At 44.8% G+C, this 15,000-nt stretch overlaps 1 protein-coding gene across 1 annotated transcript in view; it reads right to left on the reverse strand.

Annotated features, from left to right (window-relative positions):
* Positions 1-12,254: 12,254 nt before the first annotated feature.
* gdf5 (growth differentiation factor 5) overlaps positions 12,255-15,000 on the reverse strand; it is an 8,267-nt gene continuing 5,521 nt past the window's right edge. Inside the window, exon 2 of the mRNA XM_069169670.1 lies at positions 12,255-14,128. Within this exon, the coding sequence (XP_069025771.1) occupies positions 13,137-14,128 (992 nt within the window). The 3' untranslated portion in view covers positions 12,255-13,136. The remainder of the gene's footprint in view (positions 14,129-15,000) is intronic.

Below are 15,000 nucleotides of genomic sequence, written 5' to 3' on the forward strand. Positions count from 1 at the left end.
GTGTGATGCTCCTCCTGCAGGAGGAGGTGATCAGGAGTCTCCCGGTGACTCGGCAGGTTATGATCCGTGTCACGTACGTCAGCTGTCTGAGCGACGTGTCACTTTCTCCGTTCGTCTGAAGAAACCGTTTCTTGTTTTTTAGGCTCATTAGACGAGTTGGACGAAAACCAGTCGAATGTTTGTACGTTGAAGACTAAAAATAATCTGCTGGTTTCACATGAACGTTCTGACCATCAGTCAGAGTGATGAGTCGGGTCGTAGGAGGAAGCAGGTGTCGTCTGTGTGACTGCGGTCCAAAGGAGATGTGTATATATTTAGCGCTGTGATGTCGGATCTCATTGTTTGGGTGTTTCAACCAAGAAACCTGAAAATATAGTCATCGTTTTTTCCATTTAAATATAAATTACAATCTTCTAAATTAAAATCTGGGGGTGTTTTAAGAAGGATGTCTGGAGGGACGATATTTTGGTACCAAGTCGATGTCAAACTCTGAAGATGTTATGTTGGTCCGCCTTCTGCGGTTCTGATGGACGGTTCTGGTTCTGGTTCTGGACAATAACAACAACGTGTGCAGCTGCAGCCACAAATATAATAATAATACAAATCATATAATATAATGTAGCAGCTAAAAAACCTGGTTCAGACACTTCAGTTTCTGAGTGAATATCTGCACATCAACAAGCTTCACACGTAAACACACAAAGGAACAACTGTGGATATACACACTTAAAGTAACACACTCCTTCCTCGGCTGCTGTTGTCAGTGAAAACCAGTTTCTCATAATATTTGCCGGGCCACCCCACGGCGATATTTATTTTGTCGTTTTTGTTCATGTGGTTTTATTGCGTTGCGGCGCGCCAGCTGCCGGCGGTTTCACGTCGGAGTGGCAGAGTTTACGAAGAGTAAGAGCGGGAGACGTCCAGCTCGTCCGACCGACTCGCCGCCTGCAGCCGGGAGTTGTGTGAGTGATTGTGTTGGCGAGGAGGTCCGACATCGAGGGTGTCCGAGCTGGATGCAGTACAACGCTGCATTCATGGGAAGTTTGACAGAAAAAAAAAACCCAACACTCCCATCCTGAAGTCTTTTAACAACTTACATGTAAACAAACCAAAAGGTGTGTAAAAGTGTATTTTCTTAAAACCTCCTGCCAACATGTTCAGAAGGTTAAAACTCCTCGTTGAACCGACGCATTTTACTTTGAAATGTCATTATTCACATTTAAATGTTCACGTGACATTTTTCACATCATATCTGAGCCGGATGAACATCAGCAACAACTAAATCCTTCATGAACTCTGAACTGTTCATGTGATGTTGAGCTGAAGAACAACAGACAGACGAGCAGGAATACGTCTGCACATCTTTCAAAGGTGAGATAAACCTGTGTGTGTGTGTGTGTGTGTGTGTGTGTGTGTGTGTGTGTGTGTGTGTGTGTGTGTGTGTGTGTGTGTGTGTGTGTGTGTGTGTGTGTGTGTTGGCCATATTGAGGAAGAGAAGACAAAGAGGGGAACAGAAGTGGAGGCGACAGGTACTTGGCAGCTCACGAGCCGAGTAATGCTGCTTAAATAGCCCTCGCTCACACACACATGGACACACTTAGAAGACACACACACACACACACACACACACACACACACACACACACACACACAGATTAGCACTGAAACATCTTAGCATGTATGCAACTTCAATATTGAAATAAATACAAATGAAAAACATTTAGTGGTAAAACGTTAAGAACCCGTAAAACAGGAGTTCAGTGGAGCATCGAGCAGCGTTTCCATCCGTCACTTCAAAGATGTTCGTTCAGACGGGAAGATTTCACCCTGAATGTTTTTCATCTGTTTCTACGGATATGAAGGAATCAGAAACCGGACGATGTTTAACCTCCGAGACTAATTTATATCATGAGGACTTTTATTTTAAGGTCCCCAGATGGGAGGCAGGTCCCCACAACGTGAGGGAAACAAGTACACACACACACACACACACATTGTGTCTCTGCTCTCCTCGACGAGAAGCTCGTCGTCCGAAGGCTGCGACTGCAGAGCGTTGGAGAACCCGGGCGGTACCGTGTTTCCTGTCGGACCCGGCGGGCCCGGAAGCAGCCGTCCCGGTGGGCGGGTCCGTCTCGCCCCTCTCTCGCTACGTGTTTGCTGACTGTGATAAATAGACCGGTCAGCGGTAGAATCAATAATCTGTAACGCTCTCTGTAAATAAACGTCTGTTTTCGGGCCCCGTGCTTCCGATCCGAACGCAGATTTACGGCCCGCTGACTGATTTAACGGCTCATGTTTGGGAAGTGCAGAAGAACCGCAGCAGGAAGAACGCAGCACTAAAGTTGTCATCAAGAAGGGAAGCGGTAGTTTTTACTTATATATACATACACACAGTCCAGAGGTCGGTGTTCGGACAATTCAACATGTTTTGCTCGATTAAAGTTCAAATCAAACGACAGATTAAAGTGCAGAGTTGTCGGTTTTAAATGAACTGTGTGACATTTTACTACGTAGAGGAGTTTAATAATCAAATAAATAAGATAATTTGTGTTAAATCAAAGTCCTGAACCTACAAACATCAGTAAAGCTTCTCTGCACTCACCGAGCTCTTTATTAGGAACCGCAGACTGACTCCTGCTCATCTTCATCTGATGAAGATGTTGGAAACCTTCTTCTGAGATTTATCATCGTTGATATTAAAGAGTCTAAAAGAGTCCGAGAAAACCGTCCTGCATTCGTTCTCCATGGATTCATGATTCTGACTGACCATCTGCAGCCTCAGCAGAAATTAGGACTCATCGGACCAGGAGGCGTTTCTTTCCATCTTCATCCGTCCACTTCTGGAGACCTTGTTTCCACTGCAGCTTCAGATTTCCAGGTTGTTGTGAGTCGGGGCTGCAGCCAGTCTGACCTCTGACCTCTGACCTCTGTTTCAGTCTGTGGAAACTGTTGTGATGAAAATCCAGATCAGCAGCTTCATAAAACACTGAAACTCGCCGGTCCGACGTCTGAATCAGTCTGCTGCAGGAGTTCATGCTGCGCTGCTGCCACACGATTGGCTGATTAGATAATTGCATGCGTGAGCAGGTGTTCCTCATTCAGTGCTCGCAGAGTGCAGATGTGTTCTCGGGGCTCTGCGGTGATGACCTCATCAGAAATCTGTCATATTTTCATGCAAACCCGAAAATAATCAGAAACATTTAAAAAAAACACCTCAAGTTTTGACCTGAAACATGAAGAATAGACATTTCAGATTATTTCTCGCTGATCAGAATCATTGATCAGCTCAGGTTTCCTCCGGTTGTTCATCAGAGGCTCATTCAGGTGAATCAACCTGGAATTCTTCCTCATGAAGGTTGTTGCATCGTCGTGCTGCATTCAGGAACTCTGAGATTTTTGATACTCGTGTAAAAATGAAACATTTATTTCAGGATTGATTCTAAAACTAAACTCAAAATCAACAACTTATTTGAGTGAATGGAAATAAACCTGCTAACATGGGTGTTGTTGTAAATCAGTTTTTTATCTACTTGGACCTCGAATATGAAGATGAATAATAACCTTGTTCTGATACCTTTCACCTGCAGGATCTGACAGAGATCAGAGACTTCATCACCTTTAATCTTTGACACCAGCAGTAAAAATGGCAGTTTTTCTCTGCGGGACCGCCTCCTTCAAATTCATCTTTTCTCTGACATTTTTTTTTTTTTTTAGAAAAGTGAAGAATTAGTTCGGGGCACGTCGAGCCAAAGCGCACAGGTGGTCAAAATGTTTTACATCTTTAAAAAAAAAAGAAGAAGAAGAAGGACTTCTGGCAGCCGAGGGGAGCCGCGGTGATTGATGAATCGCTCGCGATGATATCTCTTCTTTTCAACACCTGGTAATGATAATGGTTCGCAGAGTGAGGCGTCCGGGATGATGGTGTGTGTGTGTGTGTGTGTGTGTGTGTGGTGTGTGTGTGGTGTGTGTGTGGTGTGTGTGTGTGTGTGTGTGTGTGTGTGTGTGTGTGTGGTGTGTGTGTGTGTGTGTGGTGTGTGTGTGGTGTGTGTGTGTGTGTGTGGTGTGTGTGTGTGTGTGTGTGTGTGTGTGTGGTGTGTGTGTGTGTGTGTGTGTGTGTGGTGTGTGTGTGTGTGTGTGTGTGTGTGGTGTGTGTGTGTGTGTGTGTGTGTGTGCGTGCGTGTGTGTGTGTGCGTGTGTGTGTGTGTGTGTGTGTGTGTGTCTCCGGTATCTATCCAGCTCGGTGTGTGGCCGGGAAGCATGTTTGAGAGGGTGAGAGTGAACTATGCAGAAAAGGTCCAGTGAGATTATCTGTTTGTGTTTTTAGTTTATTTTCTCATAAAGCACAAGAAGCAGTGATGTCATCGCTTCCTGTACTTACTGCCAATAAAAGGATGTTTAACATGTAACATTTAAGTAAAACATATGACTTTAATTTGTGTGTAAAATGAAGGGAGTTTGGTGTCTTCGAGAGATTTTTTTTTTTCCGTTTTATTAAGTTTGTCTAAGGATGTAAAAAAGAAAGAAAAATAGGACTCTAACACAGATATGTTTGGGGGCGGAGCTGGTTTGATTGACAGGCCTGCGGTGCAGTCAAGTTACAGCTATCGGTGGGCGGGACGTAGTATTGTCAGGTTTCCAATCAGATCCAGCGCTTGCTCCTCCCCTAGCTCGTCCAAATATGGTCACTTCCTGCTCCAAGATGGCGACCGCCAAAATGTTCGACTGGAGGCTTCCAGAACGGACGGGTGACATCACTGCTATTAGGAACCACTGATAGTTTTCATTATTGATCATCTATTTCAGAGGTGCACTCTGCTCTGATCATCAGATTACATTCAGTCCAGTAATCTGAGTACACCGGGCGTCTGGGGCCCCTGAGGGCCCCTGAGGGCCGCTCCGTACAGTAAAACAACTTATTTAAGGGACAGAAAGTAGTAAAAGTTCACTTGAAGCAGAAACCCAAAAAGAATCAAGATGCAGCTGCCATGGAAACGCAGCTCTTCCTCATCGACATGCTGCTTCTGCTCTTACACTCGGCGAGCGAACAGAAATGAATAGACCTACTGTATCTTAACATGAAACATACACGCCTCAATCAAATGCTTTCCAGGCTGGAGGCTCGCACTCAGAAGGACAGCTATGTTTTCACAGCAGAACAGAAACTGTGGCTTTTTTTTTTTTTTTTGTATTCCTGGAGGAGGACGAGGACGAGGAGGGCAGCACTAACTCATGATTAAAAGTTGGAGGTTAAAAACTGGTCTGAAAATGTACACAGCTGCTCTTCTGCCAATGTTCAGAGATGTTGAACTCTGGAGGAAAATAACCTCCAACATTTAGTCTGGAACCTGGTCTGTGTTTTAAACACACACACACACACACACACACACACACACACACACACACACACACACACACACTACACACACTCTACACACACTCTACACACACTCTACACACACACTACACACACTCTACACACACTCTACACACACTCTACACACACACACACACTACACACACACTACACACACACTACACACACTCTACACACACACTACACACACTCTACACACACTCTACACACACACACACACTACACACACACTACACACACACTACACACACTCTACACACACACTACACACACTCTACACACACACTCACACACACTCTACACACACACTACACACACACTACACACACTCTACACACACTCTACACACACACTACACACACTCTACACACACTCTACACACACACTACACACACTCTACACACACACTACACACACTCTACACACACACTCACACACACACTACACACACTCTACACACACTCTACACACACTCTACACACACACTCACACACACTCTACACACACACTACACACACACTACACACACTCTACACACACACTCACACACACTACACACACACTCTACACACACACTCACACACACTCTACACACACACTACACACACACTACACACACTCTACACACACACTCACACACACACTACACACACTCTACACACACTCTACACACACTCTACACACACACTCACACACACTACACACACACTCTACACACAACAGCAAAGAAGCGCAAATAAATTGTATCTGCGATCGAACTTGCGTAAGAAAAAAGTCCAAGTTTACTTATGATATGCAAATAAAAGCTACAAGCCGACACACACACACACGCACACACACACACACACACACACACGCACAGCCACATGCATGCTGGGAAAGACATACACAGCTGTGAACGTAGGTGTCATACATGGCATGCCAGATAAAACGGCTCTGTTTTTCTTTTTAGCAGCTATTGGCGCGGACGCACGATAAAATTCCTCCCGAACATCTGTCAAAGGAAAAACCACAAGCGCTTTTACGAAAACGTTAAACACCGGTCAGCTCGGCCAAGCCAGATCTGATAGCGATAAAAACCCGGTGAAAACGAGGGTTCGGAAGGAGACGTGGTGGAAAACACGGTGGGGTTGAAGGTCGTGGGGTTGAAGGTCGCAGGGTCGAAGGTCACCTGTGATTATCAGGATTATTGTTGTTCTGATCTGATCATCTGATCATCTGCAGTTAATGAGGCGAAAACCAGTTTAATGAAATCACACAAATTTATGTTTTAGACGAGTAACAATACACGACAGGAATCTTATGTACGACCGAGTTTCCAAAATAAATGGGACGCAGTGGAAAATGTAAATAAAATCAGAATGCGATGATTCGCAAATCATGTAAACATTTACTTAATTGAAAAAAGACAACATGAGAAATGTTCTAACTCTCGGGCCCTCAGGCAGCACTGCATTAAAAACAGACACCATTCTGTAGTGGAAATCCCTGCATGGGCTCAGGAATGTTAAAACTCTACCAAACCAGATGTCAACATGATCCAGAGCTCATTTAAGAATGACTGATGTGAAGTGGAAAGCTGTCCTGTGGTCTGACCAATCAAAATTTAAAATTATTTCTGGGAATCATGGATGCTGCATCCATAAGGCCAAAGAGAAGAGGGACCATCCAGCTTGTTATCAGTGCACAGTTTAAAAGGCCGGCCTCCGGGATGGTACGGGGGGTACGCACGTCGTCTTCTGGTCCAAAATCATTATAATAATCACGATGAAATTTTATTTTTTCATGATATCACAAAGAAAACAAACCGTTTTAACGTCTCCATGAGGTTGAAGGTTTCTGTGTGTCGGAGACGTGGACCATAAAACCCTGGACGAGGTTGTTCAAGCCTTCTGGGTGTGTGCGGTCCTCTCATGGGAAACACACACACACACACACACACACACACACACACACACACACACACACACACATACAAGCCCTCCCGAAACATCATTGTTAAACAGTGTAATAGGGGCGACCATTAAAGTTGTGTTCGATGAAGTTAAACGCCGTTAAACAAGCCTCCCTTTTCAGCGTTGACGACGGAGGGCATCTGTTTCTGATTACGTCTGAGAGGAAACACAATAGGCCTCTTCAGCCGGGCTCTTGATCCTGTTCGCTCCGATCCGGCTCGACACTTTGCCACAACTCCCGGCCACAAACAGCGACAAGGAAACCCGAAACCTGTAAACAGTCCATGTTTCTGCTTTACTACAGATTTCTGGGCCTGAGAAGGCGAAACCGCCGAGTTCACGACAACGTAATCTGATTATGGGGGTGGGGGTGGGGGGGGGCAGCAGAACTGCATTACAGAGTCGTATGGAGAGTCCACTCATACTTTATATAGCGTATTTGTCCACTTTGAGAAGTGTTCATCATTAATTACCTCTGAAAGATAAACCTCGACATCTTTGTTGAATCCGACTTCACTGAGTTTAGAGTTTAGAGTGTTTATAACTAAAATCTAATAATTTCTCATTCTTAGAAAATAATCTGACAGCAGAGCTTTCTGAAGAGAACGGTTGTATTTCCCTCGTTAAGTCCTGGAAACCTTCTTAGAAACTAAAGTTTTTCTGCTTCAAGACACATTTATTTACATGTTTGATGGTTACGATGTTAAAGTGAATAATAATGTATCTAATACAGTTTTATAATTAAGAAATAATTTTTATTTTCAACTGACGTCAACAACTCCTTGTTGGTTGAAAATCCATAAACGCCAGCTATCCAATTATTTTTAATTTTTAGGTCAAATAAACTTCCCATTTTTCAGCGTAAACACCTGCAAACGTTCAACCACAAAACCTTTTTGGGTAGAAGACGAAGGATACAATGAAAACTGGATTTTCTTCGTGCACACAAACTTTCCCAAACCGAGTGTGTTAATGTTGAGTTAGTAAAATATGAAGCTGCAGGTATGAGGAGCAGTAATATTTGACCCAATAACAGCCCGGCCTCGCAGCCATTGTGTTTCCTCTCAAACAATCCCGTTCCATCACAGGAGGAAAAAACATTCAAGAAAGCATTCCGTGAAGTCAATTTCCCAATTATGTTTCATTTCCCGTCGAGCCAACACACTTTTACACCGTCATAAATCATAGGAAATATCAGTCACCATAAATCATACGCGCAGATTTAAATCAGCTGTTTGTGTAATCCAGCGCTTGTATCTCAGATGGACTAATGTGTGGAAATGTGTGATAATTAAAGCCAGGCGCTCTCTCCGTGGGGAATAACGTTTCCCAACGTCCGTTTAAACGCCGGCTGCTCGATACCTCCTGATGCAGCTCCGCCCGCCGGCCAGCAGACGCTCCATCAACTCGGGTTTCTGGGACTTTTCTGGGACCTCCATCTCTGAAAGGGTTTGACAAAGATGTCATGTTGAAACACATCAAGGATGCTGCAGTTAAACACAAAGACAAACGTACAGAACAGAATACATGAATGCAGCTCGATTTAAGTGAATTTGCATGTTTGTTTGTTTTTAAATCAAAGTGCTATATTAAAACATATTTAGTCTAAGACACATTCTCAGAATAGATCCATCATCAAAATGAAATGGTCACAGATTTCACACTTTCTGCCCTTCAGATGTGACAAACAGACTTTGATGACTGAACAAACTGCTTAAAAGAGAAAACAACATTCATGTCCTCACCGCTGGTTAACTGCTGAAGAAACGTAGTAAAAAGAAGTGCAGTGGGTTTAAACTAGAAGTTTTGTCCAGTCTTCCCCTGCAAATGAAAAACATACTGGTCCTATTATTTGACCATTTTGTAAAAACAAAAAAACAGCCAAAGAAACCATTAAAGTCGGAGAAAGATCGCCAACTAAATCATTTGTTAGAGAAAGAAGGCTAACGGGCTGAAATCATCGAGAGACAACTAACGAAACCAACCAGCTGAAAGTCTGGAAGATATCGAACGGAAAGAAAGCTGCTGACTAGTCTTAACAAAAACTACAGCTGAGTTTAATTTGGTAAATTAAAAAGATATCCATTTTTAATAAGTAACAGTTTGTTTATTCAGTTTATGACTGAACCTAATTAAAAAACATGCAGCCATGAAATGAACATCACTGAAGAAAACGTGGTTTTGTTTGGTGGTTAATCTGTTTGGTTTGTGTTGAAATCAGACGAGCCTTCGATGTCGAGACGTTTCATTCCAGTAGCAATGTTTTGGTGGACGTCCGTCTCGTGGTCGATTTTTTTTTTCGAGCGGTCGCAGGCTGGGAAAAAACAAACCAGTGAACAGCTCTTATCTGTGACTCGCATTTGTTGGACGAAGCTAAATTTAGGTGCGTCGGTCTGAGTGGACGCGTTGCCTCCCACGTCTGAGAAGAATGAGCGGATTGTTAAACTGGCACACAAATCACAGCGCGCCATAAATCACCGACTTCCAAACAAACTGAATTTTCATTAAAGTCAAAGCTGCGATAAACGAAATATCTGAAGTTTGCATTTCTGGGAGCGATCGTGGAAACTCTGAAGGCTTTTTATGACGTGTTAATGAGGAGATGAAACGGAGCTGTGCTGCTGCTGCGTGACCATCAAAACACCTCCCGTCCCAACTCATCCGTCCAGACACCGACTACAAAACCTCCTCTCATCTGCACTTTGTTCTTTTTTTAAATGCAGGATTCCTTCAGTGTTTAAAGTCTGGTCCTGCTCAGCCTCTCCGCTCCCACCTCGTCAGCTCAGCTTTTTTTTCCGAAGACGGCGGTCGTACCGCTGGCGTGCCTCAGCTTTGATTAAAGGAAATGCTTACATCACTCCGTCTCCAAGAGAAACAAAGCCGTCCGCTCGGCGCAATGTCTCCGTCCAATAGCTGCGAGGCTTCAGGGTCAGGTGCGCTCGCCGGACGCACACGTGTCGCTGCCGCCGGACGTACGACACGGCGACTGTAGAGATCTCGAACGCTTTCCACGCTGGTCCGTTTCTTTCTGCTGGTCATCAGAGGACAGATTATTGAAGAGTCTCCGTCCCCGTCCCCGAGGACCAACGTCTTCGGGTCCTTTGAGTCTCTTTGTATTCGGTTTCAATTGTTTTGAGCTTCGTTATTGTTGATTTTCATCTCGGTGGTCGTTCCGAGTCTCTTCGTAGTTCTTTTAGCTGCATGTCTCCTGATGGTACCGGATCGACAGGTACTTTTCTGGATTTTTGTTTTCCGCTGCAGATAGTTTCCCTCTTCATGGTCATTTGTCTCTTTGCAGTTGTTTTTGGGTGTTTTTTTTGTATTTATTTTCTCCTTACTATTCAAGCCTGAATGTTTGTAAGTTGGGACTCGAGAAGTGTTTCTCTGTTTCTCTGTTTCTGTTTCTGTTTCTCTGTGTTTCTCTGTGATTCTCTGTGATTTTCGGTGTTTCTCTGTGATTTTCGGTGTTTCTCGGTGTTTCTTGGTGATTCTCGGTGATTTTCGGTGTTTCTCGGTGATTCTCGGTGATTCTCAGTGATTCTGTGTTTCTCGGTGATTTTCGGTGTTTCTCGGTGATTTTCGGTGTTTCTCTGTGTTTCTCTGTGATTCTCGGTGATTCTCGGTGTTTCCCTGTGATTTTCGGTGTTTCTCGGTGATTCTCGGTGTTTCTCGGTGTTTCTGTGATTCTCTGTGTTTCTCTGTGTTTCTCTGTGTTTCCCTGTGATTTTCGGTGTTTCTCGGTGTTTCTCTGTGTTTCTCTGTGATTCTCGGTGATTTTCGGTGTTTCTCGGTGATTCTGTGTTTCTCAGTGATTCTCGGTGATTCCCTGTGATTTTCGGTGTTTCTCGGTGATTCTCGGTGTTTCTCAGTGATTCTCGGTGATTCCCTGTGATTTTCGGTGTTTCTCGGTGATTCTCGGTGTTTCTCAGTGATTCTCGGTGTTTCCCTGTGATTTTCGGTGTTTCTCGGTGATTCTCGGTGATTTTCGGTGTTTCTCGGTGATTCTCGGTGATTCTCAGTGATTCTGTGTTTCTCGGTGATTTTCGGTGTTTCTCGGTGATTTTCGGTGTTTCTCTGTGTTTCTCTGTGTTTCTCGGTGATTCTTGGTGATTCTCGGTGATTTTCGGTGTTTCTCGGTGATTCTCTGTGTTTCTCAGTGATTCTCGGTGTTTCTTGGTGATTCTCGGTGATTTTCGGTGTTTCTCGGTGATTCTCTGTGTTTCTCAGTGATTCTCGGTGTTTCTTGGTGATTCTCAGTGATTCTCGGTGTTTCCCTGTGATTTTCGGTGTTTCTCGGTGATTCTCGGTGTTTCTCGGTGATTTTCGGTGTTTCTCTGTGTTTCTCTGTGTTTCTCGGTGATTCTTGGTGATTCTCGGTGATTTTCGGTGTTTCTCGGTGATTCTCTGTGTTTCTCAGTGATTCTCGGTGTTTCTCGGTGATTCTCGGTGTTTCTCGGTGTTTCTGTGATTCTCTGTGTTTCTCTGTGTTTCCCTGTGATTTTCGGTGTTTCTCGGTGTTTCTCTGTGTTTCTCTGTGATTCTCGGTGTTTCTTGGTGATTCTCGGTGATTTTCGGTGTTTCTCGGTGATTCTCTGTGTTTCTCAGTGATTCTCGGTGTTTCCCTGTGATTTTCGGTGTTTCTCGGTGTTTCTCGGTGTTTCTGTGATTCTCTGTGTTTCTCTGTGTTTCCCTGTGATTTTCGGTGTTTCTCGGTGATTTTCGGTGTTTCTCGGTGATTCTCGGTGATTTTCGGTGTTTCTCAGTGTTTCCCACCACAGTTCACTATCGTAGAGTAATTGGAAATATTCACGTGAAAGAAGATAATACCAGAGAATTTTTTGACATATTTATTTTACAATGGATTTTGGATTTATTAGATTGAAGTCAGACGACTAAATAATTGATCATCGAATCATTTCAGGTGCAGAGCCGGTTTGTTCCTTGGTGTTTGGTTTGTTTTCGGATTTAAATTTACAACTAAATACAGATCCTGGACAAAGCTGCAGAAAACATGACGAGTGCAGATTTTTAACAGACAAAAACTCATAAATAATGACTTTTTAATACCCTTGAACTCATTTTCATCATTGTAACTTGCCAAAGTTACATCGGTTTGTTGAACCGACCAAATCAAACCGTCATTCCTGGTTAAATTGTCATTTTGGCATCTGAAAATCTCAAAAATTCCTTCGAAAGTTTAGTCTGCAGGGCCTTTTTGTTGGGGGGGGGCACCGACAGGAGCTTGGAGCTCGTTCAATTTGACATTTTTTATTGAAATACTCGTTTATGCAACTTCCCCACATTTGGAGCAGGTCAGACTAGCACTTCATCACTGGCTGGTATTTATACATCAGAAATTCTTCACATGCTTTATAAAACAAAACAAAACAAATGTGGAATAAGGCATACAAATTACTCCATCAGATAAGTGCTAGAAAAAGGGCATTTTTGAGTATAAATCACTTATGTTTCGAGAGCATTTTAAACTTTTTACACCGATCAGGACATCGATACAAATCTGAAGGGAAATATTAAAATAAAGGTTCATACGAGTCTTTTTTCACCAGATAAAGTCTGTTAACCGGCTTCTCTCAGTTCGCTCGTCATCAACACCAGTTTCAGTGAGTGGGCGTTCGAGAGCATCACCTCCACGAGTTTATCTTCCGTCTGTTTAGTCTTTAACGGTCTCTGGTATGTCTCATAGCCCACCAGTGTGTGAAGAGTCTAAAATAACAACTCTTTCGCCCAGTGTTGATCTTCCAGTTTTAAACTCGGCCGTAATGTCAAAAGAATCTGAAACCCAGGCGCTACCTGCACCCGCACGACTCCACCACCATGTCCTCGTACTGCTTGTAGACCACGTTGTTGGCCGAGTCGATGTAGAGGATGCTGATGGGGCTGAGCCGCGTCGGGACGCAGCAGGTGGGCGGCGTGGACTCCGGGTCCATGGAGTTGATGAGCGTCTGTATGATGGCGTGGTTGGTCGGCTCCAGGTGCGAGCGGATCGGGAAGTCGCAGGCGCCGTCGCAGTGGTAGGCGTCGTACTCCAGCGGCGCGATGATCCAGTCGTCCCAGCCCATCTCCTTGAAGTTGACGTGGAGGCGCCTCCGGTGGCAGCGCGGCCTCGTCTTCGCCGCCTGGTGTTGAGGGAGGGAGTGCGGCGGCGGCTGCAGGATTTTTTTAGCGGCCCTCGCGGCGGGAGCTCGTCGCATCCGCCGCTGGGTGAACAGGTACTCGTAGACGGTTTTGTTGTCGTGGCCCGACCGCGCTTTGATCTCGTTGTAGAAAAGGTCGCGCTTCTTGCTTTTGCCAAACGCCAAGAAGAAGGCTTTTTCCTTGTTGGTCCTTCCGAGCCGGGCGAAGCCCAGCGAGCGCAGGTCGGCGGGCCGCCCGCCTCGGTGCTCCAGGGCCTCCAGCTCCAAACACAGCTGCTGGCCGAGCTGCTCCTGCTGGCTTTTCAAACCCTTGAACACCTTCCATACGTCGAACACTTCCCATTTGCTGCCGAATCCGCTGAGCAGATCCTCCACGATCCGCGTCTGCAGCAGAACCGGCTTCTGTTTACCTGAAGCGCAGGTGTAGAGCTTCAGGCACGGGGACGACCCTCCTCCTCCTGCTCCTGCTCCTCCTCCTGCTCCTCCTCCTCCTCCGTCAGCGGCGGCGGAGCCCGTGGAGACTCTGCGGGGGTCAGACAGGCGCTTCCTCAGGATGCGCAGCTCGGCCCCCAGCAGCCCGTCTCGCTCCAGAGAGCTGATGTTGAAGTGATATCGCTGCCGTCGCAGCTGAGGACCACGTTCATCTGAGGGAGGAAGAAAAGACATCGGTAAACATTCACACAGAAAAACACCGATACTGAAGAACGGGAAGCGAGAAGTCAACGTTTGAAAACGGAAACACAAATACTGCTCAGTAAAGAACTTCCACTTCAACACACCAATTTTAAAAAGTTACATCTATTTTAAATAAATCTCTTTCGTGGACTCGAAACATCGTTGATGTCAAATATTATCTGATTCCATCTTTTCCTTTCCAGCACAACCACAGATAAAAACATCAAAGAATGGTTTGCATTTTGTATGACCGTGATATTTGTGTCATCGTGTCAACTCTAATGAAAAAAGTAAAAGTGGTCTTTTCTTCGTTATGCGATAAACTAAATGTGTTTTTCTAGACTTTTGGACATTTGAATCTTTGAGTCCCCACAAGTACATACAAATATTTAGGTACCCACAACTTACATAAAACAAGTACACAAACACACCCATGAGCACAAAAGCAACAGGATTTAACTGAGTTTGGTTTTGTTTACTGTTTTCATGTGGTGTCAGCGAGGGAAACCAGTGACCTTTAACGTCCAAATAAAATCCAGAAATGAAATCCAATAAAGTACACACCTGTTTGTCATTGTATCGTTGTGAGGACGCTGGTTCACATAAAACACTCCCAGGCCTCCAACCTGAACCTGACTCCTAAAACCAGATCTGAACCCTGTGAAGCTCGAAGTGACGTCCTCACTTCCACGGTCTGAAAACCCCACTGCGGTCCTCACAAAGATTGCTAAACAAACACAGTCTCGCTGCCAACTCGTTCTCACGGCACCCCCCCCTCCGACCCGGGACAGCAGCCCGCATCGGAGAGTACATTAGAACCAGACAGGGAAACCACATCGGA

Source organism: Embiotoca jacksoni, unplaced genomic scaffold (genome assembly GCF_022577435.1).
Source record: "Embiotoca jacksoni isolate LCO1_2020_lvr unplaced genomic scaffold, fEmbJac1.0.p SCAF_46, whole genome shotgun sequence".
In the NCBI taxonomy this organism is placed as follows: Eukaryota; Metazoa; Chordata; class Actinopteri; family Embiotocidae; genus Embiotoca; species Embiotoca jacksoni.